This window comes from Bos grunniens, chromosome 13 (genome assembly GCF_055505025.1).
Source record: "Bos grunniens cultivar Pamir isolate PY7600 chromosome 13, Bosgru_T2T1.0, whole genome shotgun sequence".
Classification (NCBI taxonomy): Eukaryota; Metazoa; Chordata; class Mammalia; order Artiodactyla; family Bovidae; genus Bos; species Bos grunniens.
In genome coordinates, this window is record NC_141177.1 from 15,804,792 (window position 1) to 15,820,221 (window position 15,430).

Consider the following 15,430-nt stretch of genomic DNA (forward strand, 5'->3'; position numbering starts at 1 on the left):
GTTATAGATATTATACAATATTGGCCACAGTCCCCATCTTGTACAATGCATCCCTGTAGCTTATTTTCTACATTGTAGTCTGTAGCCCCTAATCTCCCACCCCTGTTTTACCTCTCCCTCTTTCCTCTCTCCACTGGTAACCATGAATTTGTTCTCTGTATCTGTGAGCCTGCTTCTTTTTTGCTATATTCATTACTTTGTTGTATTTTTTAGATTCTACACATAGGTGATATTATATAGTATTTGTTTTTCTCCATCAAAGCATTTTCATTCATTGATCCCAGCACTATCTGAGGAGACTCTGATTTGCACAGTGGTATGCAGTAGACACTGCTGAGCTGACTGTACCCTGATTCTATGACGCTAATTATTTTAATAGCAGCAACAAGGTCAAAACACACACAAAATCCATCATCATGTGAAAATGGGCCAGCGCTAATTAGCACAAATAACATTTATGAATTCTACACTTTATCAATTTATACTATTTGTCCCTGTTTTTAAGTCTTTTATAGCTAAGTTTCTATATTTAGACAGCTACGTGGATTGGTGGGGAGAAACAGTGAAACACACATGAGAAAGGACAGCTCTGAGCTCTGGTTCTACCACCAATGGGCACATCAGGCAGGTCACTCAACCTCCCAGGTCCTCAACCTCTTCACCTGAAGAACCAAGGGCATAACTCTACTTCCAAAGTCCTTTCTGGGCTAAGATGTGAGGACACAGAAAGAGCTCTGTACCTCCCAACACGCCGATGTCCCTGAGGGCCAGGATGCTCTCATACGCTTTCTGTCATGGCATTAGAGGCTTAGTCAGCAGCAACGGCTGCGTGTTTTTACCTCCCCCCAAATAATCTTCTTCCTTATTTACAGAAGGAAAGCAGTTGTGAACCTCACCTTAATTCTCGTGGCCAGCGGGTTGGTGCAGTCATCAAAGCGGATGCAGTAGCCCACCTCATGGCCCAGCACCGCACCCCTTTCCTCAGCCACTCTCCCTGCAACCTTTGGGAAGAAAGATCATGCTGAAAATAGAGACATAGAAATTACTGCCCAGAGCACACACTATGGAAAATCTAAAGGTCACTTATTTTTTAAACAGTATGCTGAACACAGTGGAAAATGAAAACAGAAAGGGGCAGGTTAGCAGAGAACTAGTGTGATAATCTTTACAATGATCAACTTTATGTTGACTTGAGGCAACTTATAAGAACAGTAAGTATGGAATAAAAATAGAATCATGTAAAAAGGTTACAGATCAGGATCAAAGAAATTATAGATAATATTCAAAAGGTCAAAGCCAATGAGAAAATTTTTAAAACACAGATATGCCGAAGTTATTTGAGCCACAAATTCAGCTCTAGATTTCCTGGTGGCTGAAGCAAAAAGGGAAAAAGAAGAAATTTCAAGAGTCATCCTTTTCCTAAAGCTTTCTTTAGCATACCAACTAGGGACAAATTTCCACGTCTTCATGCCTTGAAATAAAACAACTTCCACTGGACCACAAAGGCAAAAGAACAAGAATGACCAAATTCAACACTTGGTCACGTTCATTTTCTCTTTGGAAACAAAAGAATAACACTTTCAGAGCAAGATAATCTAAAATGATTTGTAACCATGTCCCAGCTACCAAAACGACTGAAAGGGGAAATAAAGCCAAGGACGCAGGTTAAAAAACTGTTACATGGAAGATGAGAGGAGAAAATTAATGAAGGCGCCACATTAACATAATAAAAGAAATGAACAACACACTATGAAGACCATGAAGTACAGATACATTTTTTACCTTTTCATTTCACGTTTACATTTCATTATACATTTCACTTTTACATTTCATTTACATGACACATGAAAGGTGAGGGTGGGAAAGATCAAAAAGAATCCAGCTGTAAGATCTACTACTCCAGGCCACTCACAGGCTATTAATTTAACAACAGAAAATATCTGGGGACTTCCCTGGCAGTCCAGTGATTAGGACTCCAAGCTTCCAATGCAAGAGGTGTGGGTATGATCCCTGGTTGGGGAACTAGGATCCCACGTGGCATGTGATGCAACCAAATAAAAAAAAGAATGAATAAATAAAATAATTGCTGGATACTTAAAAAAAATAAATTTAAAAAACTATCTGATAAAATGAATAAATATAAAAGCAGAAGAGCAATAACACTTAGAACTTAGTTTACCTTGAAAGAAAATAAAGGGTTAATGCTCATTATGTAAACTATCTAACTAAAAAAGACCCAAAGGGAAGCAAAATTATAGAGCTTTCCCGGGGACCTGGCCTACCAACCAACCCCCAGGCGTCTTTCTCCTCCTTTCACAGGTCCTGAGTTTGGATCATAAGCTGACACAGGGCGTGTCTGAGGCAGAGCTTTCAGCATCAGCCATTGGGCTGCAGCAGCCATTGGGCTGCAGCAGCCCCAGGTCCAGGAGTCCAGAGGCTCTGCACCCAGTGCTGCAAGCCAAGCACACTGGGCGTTATCTGACCATCAGTGTTTAAGAAACTAAAGAGCAGATGAGGATCAGAAAGTGGCTCTGCCCAGTGACTTGAAATTACAGATCTCAGAGGCCAAGACAGAACCTGTCATCAAGCAGCTGGTGTGCACCACAGAATCTTTCAAAACATCTTATGAAACCAGAAATTCATCCTACACTGCTCTACCTCTGGAGGTTACAGCTCCCGATAACCAGTATTTCACCAGGACAGTTTTGTTATTGTTATTGTTTCAATTCCCACCCTACAGATCATTAAACTGTAAATCTTAAAAACTGGCACAGAGAGTGTGTGCATACAGATACTGGAGCTTATGGGGAAAACCAGCTTGTAAGAGTGAGCATAAGGGAACCAACCTCTCCATAAAAATGTGATCATTTTATGAAGTCAAACATTTATTTACTATTTGTATACATTTGCTATAAAATGGATTTTATTTTCAAGTTCCTTTTTAGAAATTTTCTGTATGGTCATACCACTAGACATCTGGAAAGCCATATTCTATGGGCTTTTTTAGTGATTTTTTTTTTTTTTACCTCTACTGTGTAAGTTCTATTCCCAATAAGCTCAACAATTAGACAGGATAAATACTGATAGAAACAGATATAGGAAAAAGGAGGTCAAAAGAAAACCAGGGACACTTCCCTGGCGATCCAGTGGTTAAGACTTTGTATTCCAACACAGAGAGTGTGGGTTCAATCCCTAGTCCGGGAGCTAAGACCCCACATGCCTCTCAGCCAAAAAACCAAATCACAGAACAGAAGCAATACTATAACAAATTCAATGAAGACTTGTAAAAAAGAAAAGAAAGGCCAACCACCAATGACCGAGCACCTCCTATGTGAAGGTGCTGTGCTCCAAGCTTTCACAAAATGTATCTTATTAAACATGCATACAGTCCATTGGGTGGGCCAGAGACCCTCTTTTTTTACAAAGCAAGAAACTGAAAAAAGACAAGCTTAGCACTTGTCCTGAATCACAGGCCCAGGCGGGGGGGCCTGGTCGTGAAGTCAAACCCAGACCAGGAGTCCAGTGAAATGCTCATTAAGGAGCTGCCTCTCACTGAGATCAGGCAGTGGCTTGTGCCATCTGTTCTTCGGCTCTGACATCGTTTTCAGATTCTGGTCTGCACACAAAGTACTTGTGGAGATGGAGCATTTCAAACTTGACAGCTCTATTAATACTACTAGGCTAATTTATATACTTTTTGTCCTTTAAGAGAAAGCATGTGGTTGCATGGAAATTATCCATGGCTACAAATTTGGAGGAAAAATGCAAACTGATTAAGAGCTGGGATTCCAAACTACAAACAGAAAAAATTGCTCGAATGTTTTAAGTAAGTGAATCATCTTTCATGACATCAAAGGTTAAATCTAACGCAGCAGTCAAGTTGCCAAACCACTACTTCCATTTTTACATACACAGAAGAACTTGGAAAATGTTCATCGATGATGCCTAACTAGAAGACAAGTAGAAAGTGAACTTTGGGGGGAAAGAATAATGAAGTAATTAAAACTTAATACAGAAGAAAACTAACGCAAGGAGATAGAATTAATTTCTTGTCCAGGTAGAGATGTCAAAATAAAGGCATTCTGGGGACTTCCCTGGTGACACGGCGGACAGGAATCCAACTGCCAACGCAGGGGATATGGGATGGATCCCTGGTCTGGGAAAATGCCATGTGCCACAAAAGAAGTAAGCCCTGGAGCCCAACTACTCAGCCTGTGTGCTGCAACCACTGAAGCCCACACACCCTGGACCCCATGCTCAGCAACAGGCGAGGCAACTTCCATGAGAAGCTCATGCACTGCAACAGAGAGCGGCCCCCACTCGTCACAACCAGAGAAGAGCCCGCACAGCAACAAAGACCCAGGGCAGCCAAAAATAAACATTCACATTTAAAAGAAAAAATAAATTAAAGAAGTATTACTCAGAGAGACAGAATTCAGCCAAAGAAATCCAGTTTCAAAGAAATCACAAGCTTAAGCTAAAACAGCTTAAAGACGAGACAAAGTCACAGCAGAGTCGAGGAGAAACAAGGTCTCAAAGGGACAGGTCAGAAAAATCAACCTGTGGACATCCTCCAGATCTCACAGCCTGGACCTGAAAGAAACTACCGAGAGGCTTCTCCCAAACCTGAAGACAACCCCCCTAATTTACACAATGCTACAAATGTCAGTTACAAAGCTAAAGGAGCTTCTCTAGTGTCAGTGCAGTACCAACACCACAAAGCACATGTGAATCACCCACATGAGAGAGACACTGAGACACTGCTCTGCTCTCACTGAGGGAATAAAGAGGGGCTCAGTGGGGACAGAGCCAAAAATTGCAGGAAGAAAGATTTACAGAAATGGGTCAGACTGTTAATTAACAAAAATACTATGTTATTTTCTGGGGTTTTTTTTTTTTTAATGTTGGTGATATCAGGGTTTTGCTTTTTATATTATCAGTTTTTAAAATTTGTCATGTATTGTAATATCACCTCCCATTTTAAATATTCACTTCTCTAGTAGAGGAAAAACAAAATGCATTCAAAGAAGTGACTGTGAGACCCAGGTAGAGATGCAAAGAAAACAAAATCAAATAAGTCTGACTAAAAACAATCATGAACATTGTGGACAGGCTTGAAGAAATATCACAAAAGAAACTGGAAAGGCGATGAGCCCAGAGATAGTGATAAATATTACAAAGGCAATCTAATATACACTTAATTGGTGCTCCTAGAAAAGAGAAAAAAAATAAATGGAACAGAAAAGTATGCCGAGATATAACAGAAGAAAACCTGCCCTGATATAAAGTGATTTAACATGAAGATTAGAAGTTCTTCCACATTTAAGAACAAATGAGAACAATCAGAATCAAGACATATCCCAATGAAACAGCAGTACTACAAGCATTCAAGCAGAAAAAGCAAGCTTGGAAGGTGAGGGGGGCTCTGCTGGACCTCAAATTATTTCTATACAGTGATGCTTTAGGCCAAAAGGCAGTGTCTACAGGGCTCTTACAGAGTGCAAATCAAGAATTTTATATCAACAAAGACCACATTCAGACATTCTCAGGCATATACAATTCAGCCAATCAAGAAGTAAAGTGCAAAAAAAAAAGTGAAATGAGCAATTCAAGGTTGGCAAAACCATGGAAAATAATTAGCAATTATTAAACTAGAATTGAAGTTAAATACCTGTGGGAGTTATGATTATAGAAAAGAACATGTACTTATAATCTTGAAATTAAAATTATAGTTCGAAATTTATCACAAATGGAGGAAAGAAAGGTGGAAAGAATAAGCGTGCTAATTTACTCTTATAATAGGCAACTACCTATAACATAGTTCCAAAAATAAGTAACCTTCTAAAGCTTTCTGTAATCCTTTTTCTTCACTTTCAAGCTTTAATAAATTCTCTTGTGCTGAACAAATACTTACCCAAAGTTCAGTACTCCAAAGTTCCTATTTCAATGCAGTTTCTTCTTTTGTTAAATTCAGCAAAAACAAATATATGGCTACAAGCCCATTTTTACAAAATTATTTCTATCCATCTACCCACTCCAGTGTTCTTGCCCGGAGAATCCCAGGGACGGCAGAGCCTGGTGGGCTGCCTTCTATGGGGTCGCACAGAGTCAACACGACTGAAGCGACTTAGCAGCAGCAGCAGCAGCAGCCAACTATTTATCTAAACAGAAAATGAAGCTTAAAATGATGTTCCCAAATACTCACACTGTGTTTGCTATGTGGTGAGATTTGGGGTTTTTTTCCCCTAATTACTTTTTCTGTTTGACTTTAGTACTTTATTATTACATAAAAATTCATGATGTACAGGTATCAATTTTACAAAAATAATCAGACCATAGTTCTTTTTAAGCTGAAGAATTAAATTCTTGAGGAGCAGTGTCATATTCATCTGGAGTTTGTAGGAAAGAAGAAAAAAATAAGTCACTAAAATAGAAGACACAGGCAGAGTCTTTCCAGCAAAAAGGAAACTCACTGTAACAGCAGCCACTCTCCGGGGCTGGGTGACTCCCACCACTCTTCCTTCAGCCGTCCAGCCAGCTTCTGCCAGGTACTGCAAATAAAAGCATGTTTCAGCACACACCTGATACCACTTCACCAGAAACAATCTACCCCAGGATGACCCTGGGTTAAAATTACTGACAAAGGAAATAGCAGATGGTTCTTGTTTCAGCAGATATTTTAAAAATTATTTTGCAAATGAGGGATCTGAGGTTTGGAAATGTGAGGTCATTCACTTTAAGTTCATAGCACATGTATAATAAATTCAACATTCTAACTCCCCCGTCTTATAAAATGTCCCATTCTTCAGCTGCCTCAAGGAATAAAAGAACTATCCATGGGTCCCTCAAAACCCTGCTAAATCTGTAGAACAAAGAATTTTAAAGTACATACATAGACAGTTCAATGAATATCATCCGTACAAAACATTTTAACCAGAGTAAATAAAAACAATTATGATTTTTAAAAAGACCAATAAAACATGTCATTGCAAAAAATTAGATTTTAAATACATGCAAGTATTCCACTAGATATTATACATTAATATCTAATATTTAATATTAATATTTAATAAACATTAAATTAGATTATCTAATTTATTTATTTGCCACATATACTTATTTCTTAGTTATTTGATTATATGCATTTTTAACATGTTTTTGTAGTGTCTAAATTATTTTACAATAAATACATATATTACTTCTATAACAGAAACAAAAAGATTAAAAATACTGTTACATGTATCTGCTTGTTTGTTCAAAAGACTAATAAAGGAAGGGCAAACTAGAAATTAAAGAGAATGGTTTTCTGAGGAGGGTTGGTAGGAAAGGGGTGGAGAAAGGGAGAAACTGAAACAGGGGAGCAGAGACAAAGAGCGGCAATGCTCTGAGCTGACCTTTGTGTGCAGCTCTGACTCTCAGAACTAGAGTCATGTTCCATGTACTCTTCAAATACCCAAACAAATACACGAGAAAAGCAACCAGATGTCAAGGGAAACCAAAAAGAAATGCAAACACTAACAAATGACCCTATCTGTATTACAAATAACTGACTGACCACCCTGGAGAGGGTAGAGAAGAAAATCAACCTAGGATATTGGAAAACAGAACCTTGATGAAAGTCAAAGACAAAAAGAACAGTACCTCAGTGCTATAATCTAGTTAGTAAATGTTAGGGGTACAGGCTAGCAATTCTGGAGCTATTTTATGTGTTCACTACAGTTGGGCCACCTGATGCAAACAACTGACTCAATGGAAAAGACCCCGATGCTGGAAAGACTGAGGGCGGGAGGAGAAGGGGACGACAGCGGATGAGATGGTTGGATGGCATCACTGACTCGACAGACATGAGTCTGAGCGAGCTCCGGGAGTTGGTGATGATGGGGAAGCCTGGCGTGTTGCAGTCCATGGGGTTGCAAAGAGTTGGACGTGACTGAGCTACTGAACTGAACTGAGAGTTTAAGAAATAATAAATACACTGCAGACAATGAGAATGGAGTTTCTCACTATGGAAGAAGAGTTACAGATAAGGAAAGGCTACAATGAGTTCTATGCCGTTGGATTGGAATCCATGAAGTATCAGCATAAATTTGTGATTTTTAACATACACACAGATTGGCACAGATATATAATAAGTGTTTTTACGTAGGAATCTAATACTTCCCTGATAGCTCAGTTGGCAAAGAATCCGCCTGCAATGCAGGATCTTCCTGACCCACATGGTAAAGAATCCACCTGCAACGCAGGAGACCTTAGTTCAATTCCTGGGTTGGGAAGATCCCCTGGAGAAGGGAAAGGTTACCCACTCCAGTATTCTGGCCTGGAGAATTCCGTGGACTGTATAGTCCATGGGGTCACAAAGAGTAGGACACAACTGAGTGACTTTCACTTTCACTTCACTTTAATAAGTATATTATATATATTTAATACATATTATATATATACATAATATATGTACATAATTAAGGAAGTCCTAAGTCTGCCCACTGAGTCTGCCCACTGAGACTTATAGCAAAGACACCTCTGTAACAGTGAGCACTCTAGCAGCAAAATACTGATTTTTAAACAGCATTTCCCAATAAGAGGAATCAGGGCTCCTTGGAGAGGTGGCTGACCCCAAGGTTAGTGCAGGAAAAATAAAAGATGAGCATGAAACACTTTCTGTTACTAGAAAGTAAGAAAGTGTTCAAAAATGAATGGAGTCTTTTAGAAAGAACACAGGAGCCAAATTCAAGGAGCCCCTAATGACCAAAGCTGGACCATTTTGACCAACACAATAAATAATTATAGCATTGGGTTTTAACCCATACAACAAAATAAATCACCATGAGTTCATACTGATATACAAAAATAACTGGATAAACAAACAAACAAAGGAGAAAGGACAGTTCTTCCTTACTGGAGATGTCACTTAATAAAGGCAGAAGGGAAAGGGAGTAAAGTCATCACTAGGCAAACACCTGAGTAAGTGCTGCAGACAAGATCCGCTGAGGGCTGCTACGACCAGCGGGTGACAGTGTGAAAGGAGCAGAATATCTGCAGGTTAAAAATATCTCCTCCAAGATACTTACAACTACAAAGAGAAAAACTTTACAGGTGAAACCTGGGACCTTAACAAAGTGATCAAATAAACCTCACCAGATGAGACTTTTTAACATTTCAGCTCTCTTGATAGAAGGCACCAATAAGGACACATCATTTCTATGGGATTCTTGCCAAAAATCCAAGCTCATTCTAATCATGAGAAAACATCACATAAACCCAGACTGAGGAACACTCTATAAAATAAATGCCCAGTACTCTTCAAAAATGTCACGATCATAAAAGATGAAGAAAGACTGAGGAACTCTCACAGACTGCAGGAGACCAGGGAGAAATAACAACTAAATCCAATGCAAGAATCTGGATCTTCTGAGAAAGAACACTGGTGGGAAAATTGATGAGATTTAAGTTAAGACCTACAGTCTGCTGCTGCTGCTGCTAAGCCGCTTCAGTCGTGTCCGACTCTGTGCGACCCCATAGACAGCAGCCTACCAGGGTCCCCCGTCCCTGGGATTCTCCCTCCCTATTATTAATGTTCTACTTTTGATTACTGTATCATGTATGGGAAGTGATGTAAGGGGTGTAAGGGAATTTTGTATTACTTTTGCAACTTTCCTATACTCAAAAATTAGCTAAAAATAATAATTTAAAAATGACTGTAAGGAACAAATTGTTTTAGATAATGTAGGGTTTTTGTCATAAAAACTGTGAATACAAAATACTACCAATCACCCCAACCAAAACAAATGCAGAAAGACAATTATAAGAATAATGGCTAAGACTCACCAAGCACATCACTAAGTGTCAGCAACTGTCTGGCATGCATAACCCAGTTTAATCCTCGCAAAAAATCCAATTTGGAAGGTACCAGCATCATCAACAATTAAGAGATGAGGAAACAAAGAGGTCATAGGACTTGTCCAAGGACACAGATAAAAATCTAAGAGTTGGGATTCAAGCTCAACAAACCAAACCCACATATAGTTCAGTTCAGTTGCTCAGTCGTGTCCAACTCTTTGCAACCCCATGAATCACAGCAAGCCAGGCCGTCCTGTCCATCACCAACTCCCGGAGTTTACCCAAACTCATGTCCGTTGAGTCAGTCGGTGATGCCATCCAGCCATCTCATCCTGTTGTCCCCTTCTCCTCCTGCCCCCAATCCCTCCCAGCATCAGTGTCTTTTCCAATCAGTCAACTCTTCGCATGAGGTGGCCAAAGTATTGGAGTTTCAGCTTCAGCATCAGTCTTTCCAATGAACAACCAGGACTGATCTCCTTTAGGATGGACTGGCTGGATCTCCTTGCAGTCCAAGGGATTCAAAAGAATCTTCTCCAACACCACAGTTCAAAAGCATCAATTCTTCAGCGCTTAAACTACATAACCAGGACACAATTCTACCATCCAAAATAAAACACACTCATTTGTGTCAATCTCTTAGTAGTAGTGTTAAGGCAAAGAAAAACTAAGTCTCTAATAATAAACCTGACCATGAAGCCAATCTCTCAATATATCTGAGATTCAGACTTCTGCTTGCTTATGTTTGCTGACAAGTGGAAATACAAAGATGCTGCAAATGTAGGTATAGTGCAGACATCAAAAGGCAGTGGATGTCACAGAGGGAGACTGTGGAATTCCACCTCAGTTCTCTCTGCTCTTTTTAAGGGTCATCAAATCTGTTCTTCTTGTTGAGCAGTGGGATTAGGAAGAACTCCACTGAAAACTTTAACAAAAATTGCAGCAAAGAACTTGTTTTCACAGTCCACTGTTTTGACAGAGCTCTAGGAAAAAAATATCATCTAGCTTCCACATACAGTTTGTGAAATTTCAAAACTGGTGCAGGGTGCTAGGGCATGCTGTACTTTTCCAAGGAAAGATATTACATAAATCTAGCAAAATAGTTTGTTGACAAAAACTTGCTTCATATTCTTGCCATGACCTTCAGTTCCTCAGTCCTTCCAATTCTCCTATGCTGTAACTCAAATTTAGCTCCCCAAGAAGGTGGAAACTGTGACTCTCTCAGAGAAGTGGAACTGAGTAATAAGGAAAAAGAGGATAATCCACAGCAAGGAGAGCAGGTATTTGGGCCAATAACATAATCAATCACAAGCCTCTAGTCATTTTCACCAGCAAAGCTTAGAAAATTCACTGTTTACCATTTATTCCTTTGTGTTTTTTTGCATTTTGTACCATGAATAGATCCCCTATTCAGAAAATACAACACTTATTTTAAAAATACAACTCCTAGAATTTCTCTGGAGGTACAGTAGTTGAGACTTTGCTTTCCCATGGAGTGGGTGCAGGTTCGATCCCTGGTCAGGAAGCTAAGATCCCACATGACTCATGGCCAAAAAAAAACAAAACATAAAACAGAAGCAATACTGCAACAAACTCAATAAAGACTTTAAAAATGGTCCACATTACAAAACTCCTAAAACAATACAGGTCCTTAAAAACAATTAAATTCAAATGCATATGCCCTTTGACCCAGCAACTTATAACTACTATATTTATTCTATAAGTATACCTGTATATGTATAAACTGAGACAGGTGCCAACTGACTCACAGCATCATTGTGAGAACATAAAACTGGAAACAACCTACATGTCTACCAACTGGAAACTGGAAAAATAAATGATGTAGAATCTATGCAACTAAAAAGAGGATGATACGCTCAGTGGAAAAAGAAAATAAACAAGGTGCATAAAACATGTACAGACACTACCATCTGAATTTTCAAAAGGGGAAGAATATATATATATGTGTTTTCCTGTAAAAATTATCTTTCTGTGTAAAACCAATAAAAAAAAATCTCTATCCAAGAAAACTGTAGCATCAATTACATCTGTATAAAAGAAGTATCAGAAGACAGGACAGGGAGGTGGGAGGGAGGGGACATACGTATGCCTATGGCTGATCCACGTAGATACATGGCAGAAACCAACACAATATTGTAAAGCAATTATCCTCCAATTAAAAATAATTTTTAACTGTTAAAAGAAAAGAAGATAGGGAAATCTTCCTCTTTTTATATCCTTTTGTGTCTTGAATTTTAAACCATGTGAACCTATTAAATATTCCCCCAAAATTAAAAATACTAAAATAAAACTTAAAAAAGAAACTCCCTGTGTTTGCTGCCACACTGCCAGGCTGGATCCTCAGACCCCAGTTCTTTCTCCCCTTCAGAACATGCTTTCCTGGACTCAGCCCCCCAGCAGGTGCGCTGTGACCCCTGGCAGCCAAGCCTTGCTGGGGGCAATGACCAGACGGTTGCACTGTACTGTATCACTGATCCAGGTGTCTGATACCCATCACTGTGGGAGGACTCCACGCACCGCCACCCTACTGCAATCAGACCTGGCCACATCATTTGCTTTGACCAATGAATGTGACAAGTGTCACTTCCAGGCCACAGTTTTAAGCGCCAGCTCATGACCCTGTCATCTACTACAAGATCCACAAGTCTCTGACAGGAGCTGCGCCATCATCCTGGGTCCCAGTGACCATGTGTGAGCAACCCACACCTTGGGTCATCAACCCCAAAAGACCACACAGTATGAGGAAGAAAGAAACCTTTGTGCTCTTAAGCCACAGAGATTTTCAGGTTCTTTGTTATCCTAACAGTTTATCCTCAGCTGACTAAACAATCACACCAACTAATGCAAAACAAACTAAGATCATCTAATACCATGTGGCCATTAACCTCTGTTCTACACTCCCCATCTCACCACTCTCTACGCTGTCCTCAGCAGTAACATGAAGATAATAACAGTGCCTGTCTCACAGGGCCACTGAGGATGAAACAGTATGTGTAAAGTGATCCCTTTATGTAGCACTTATAATTACTACTTATTGTTACTTGGTTTATTATAATTATTATTAATAACCAATAATCACTCAGAAATGTAACACGGCCCTTTTCCTGTGTCTCTAAGAAACAAATAATATGCTAGGGTTTTGTTTTGTTTTTTAGGTGCTAAATACTCTTTTATTTGATTCTACACATAAACCACACTAAAATGCCTTTCATTAAGTAAAAGGCAATATTTTAGATAAGAGAATTTTAATTAAATTGGCATAGTTAAGACCAAAAAGATAAAGTGGACATTGTCAGTGTCTCTTCAACCCTTGCCTTAACAGACTAATTGAAACATACCTGAATCTTGTTCTGTTCTATGTGACAGCGAAGGCACTGTCTCAGTATTTTAATATATTAATATAATCAGTTCTAGAAATCTACATAACCAATCCTCTAAAGGGCTGGAGAAGGCATTCACCACCTCCCTGAAAAGGTTAACATTCCTTATTCACATTCAATCATCGCTTTAGAAGAGGAAGAGAGTGACAATACGTGTTGAGCCAGAATTACTATCAAAATTCAAAAAGCTGATCATATTCATTTAGCCACAAACCAATCTTATTGAAATCAGGATTGTCCAACAGAAACATTCCATCAGTCATGCATGATCTGAATTTTAGTGTATGAGATCAATTTAAATACAGTACACACAAAAATTCATGAGACATTTCTGTTTCATAATAAATAAGACAGTGGCCAACGATTACTCATTAGTAGCTTTTTTGAGATAAGTTAGCAAGTCTTCCCTTTCTTCTCTTTAATGTCAGCAAAGGTCATTTTTGTTCCAGGGATGTATTTCTTGGGCTTCTCCAAGTATTACATCAGCATCTCCTCTCCCCAGGTGATGCCCTGGTTCCTGCTGGCGCTGGTGTAAGAGAATCTAGCCGCCTGACCTGTCTTTCACTCAAACGGACCATGGAAGTTCGGCCCAGTTTTGTGCTTGCCTCTCTTTTCCACAGTAGAGCAATGGGCACACTTCTGAACAAAAACCTCCCAGTCCTTCTTGACATCACCCATTTTTAAATCATTCTTTCTTCATGCACACCTGAGAGGTCCCTGCTCACAAGCTGAATGTCCTGCTCTCTCTATGCTAGGGTCTTGGTACCATCTACTCGTATGTTCTCCCTCCAGGTCTCCCGTCTCCGCTCCTCTGCCGTCCTTTCCCTCTGTCTACTATTCCCCAGCTGCACACTAGATCACCTGGGGAACTTTTAAGAAATACCTGTGTCAGGGCCCCAACCTACACCCAGTATCGTGTTGGGCAAAAGAAGCTTTACTTTTTCTTTGTAAGAGTTCAAAAATAGGCAGAACTAATCTACAATGCTAGAAGACAGAATAAAAGTTATGCTTGTGTGTGTATGCTTGCGGAAGCAGGAAGAAACGGCAAGTGTCCAGAAGAGGACACAGGGCCTCCAGGGTGCCAGTGATGTTCTATTTCTTGATTTGGGTGCTGGCAGTACTGTATTCACCTGCGAAGGTTTACCAAGCTACAGTTATGATCTATGATATCGGAAGTATACGTATTTTATACTTCAAAAAAATCTATACTTAAAAGGGAAAGAAAAACCTGCAAGGACTCTTATCCCTGACCACTTAAATATCATGCCTCACCCTCCAAGTCGTGGCTCTTAAGACACACTTCGACTTCACCCTGTCTTTCCACTCTTGATCCTACCTGACCACTCTGTTGAGCCCCAAACACCTCTGCACTCCAGTATCTCCACCCACAGTATTCACTGCATGAGGACATCTTCCCAGCCGGCTCCCACTGATCGTTCAAAGTCTATCTCTTTGTCTTGTTTCCCCCTTTCTTTCATTTCAAGATTAAATGCCATTTCTCTTACAAAACCTTTCCCGATCCTCCTTTCCACTTCTATCCACAGCAGAAATGATTTGGCCCTCTAAGAGAGATTTCTTCCATAGCATTGTATAATTCTATAATACACTGTCCATTTTTATTCACAACTATAGCAGCATCCATCTTACCCCTCCTCTTCTGCCTCTCATGCAGGAGACATGGGTTCGATCTGCAGTCTGGCAAGATTCTACATGCTGTGGGGCAGTAAGCCCATACATCACAATTACTGAGCCCATGTGCTGTAAAGCCTGTGCTCCATAAAAAGAGAAGCCATCGCAGTGAGAAGCCTGTGCACCACAGCTAGAGAGGAGCCCCACTTGCTGCAACTAGAGAAAGCCTGTGCTCAGTAATGAAGACCCAGCACAGACAAAAAGAGAAAAAGAAAGTGTTGCAAAAATAAATAAATATATACTCACTTGTGGAATCTGTGTGCTTTTCCCACATCCTGTTTCTCCAATTATCACTACTGTCTGATAGTTTTCTATCAAGTATAATATGTGATTCCTCAGCTGAAAAAAAACATAACCAAACACTGTAAACAGACATACATTTTCTCAAAAGACCTAAACAAAGATATTTAAACATTATGAAATGAGCTATTTGCCAAAAGAAAGGACATTTTCAAAAGGAACTACCAAAACATATTCCAAATATCTATCAAAATGTATCTCAGGTA

At 39.6% G+C, this 15,430-nt stretch overlaps 1 protein-coding gene and 1 pseudogene across 9 annotated transcripts in view; both read right to left on the bottom strand.

The window, feature by feature from the left end:
- Positions 1 to 15,430, bottom strand: part of DHX35 (DEAH-box helicase 35) — a 69,824-nt gene that overhangs the window by 43,075 nt on the left and 11,319 nt on the right. For 8 of the 9 annotated variants that reach the window (XR_015139045.1, XR_015139047.1, XR_015139046.1 and 5 more), the window contains 3 exons: positions 15,171 to 15,263; positions 6,474 to 6,551; positions 897 to 1,001 (listed from right to left, as the gene is read on the bottom strand). Coding sequence is in view for 1 of the 9 variants with exons in the window: in XM_086331845.1 (XP_086187971.1) it covers positions 897 to 1,001; positions 6,474 to 6,551; positions 15,171 to 15,263 (276 nt within the window). In the remaining 8 variants the exon portion in view is untranslated. Of the gene's footprint in view, positions 1 to 896; positions 1,002 to 5,914; positions 6,424 to 6,473; positions 6,552 to 15,170; positions 15,264 to 15,430 lie in introns of those variants that run through there. The other variant, XM_086331851.1, reaches the window with a different exon arrangement.
- Positions 13,489 to 14,052, bottom strand: LOC147360246 (cytochrome c pseudogene; annotated as a pseudogene).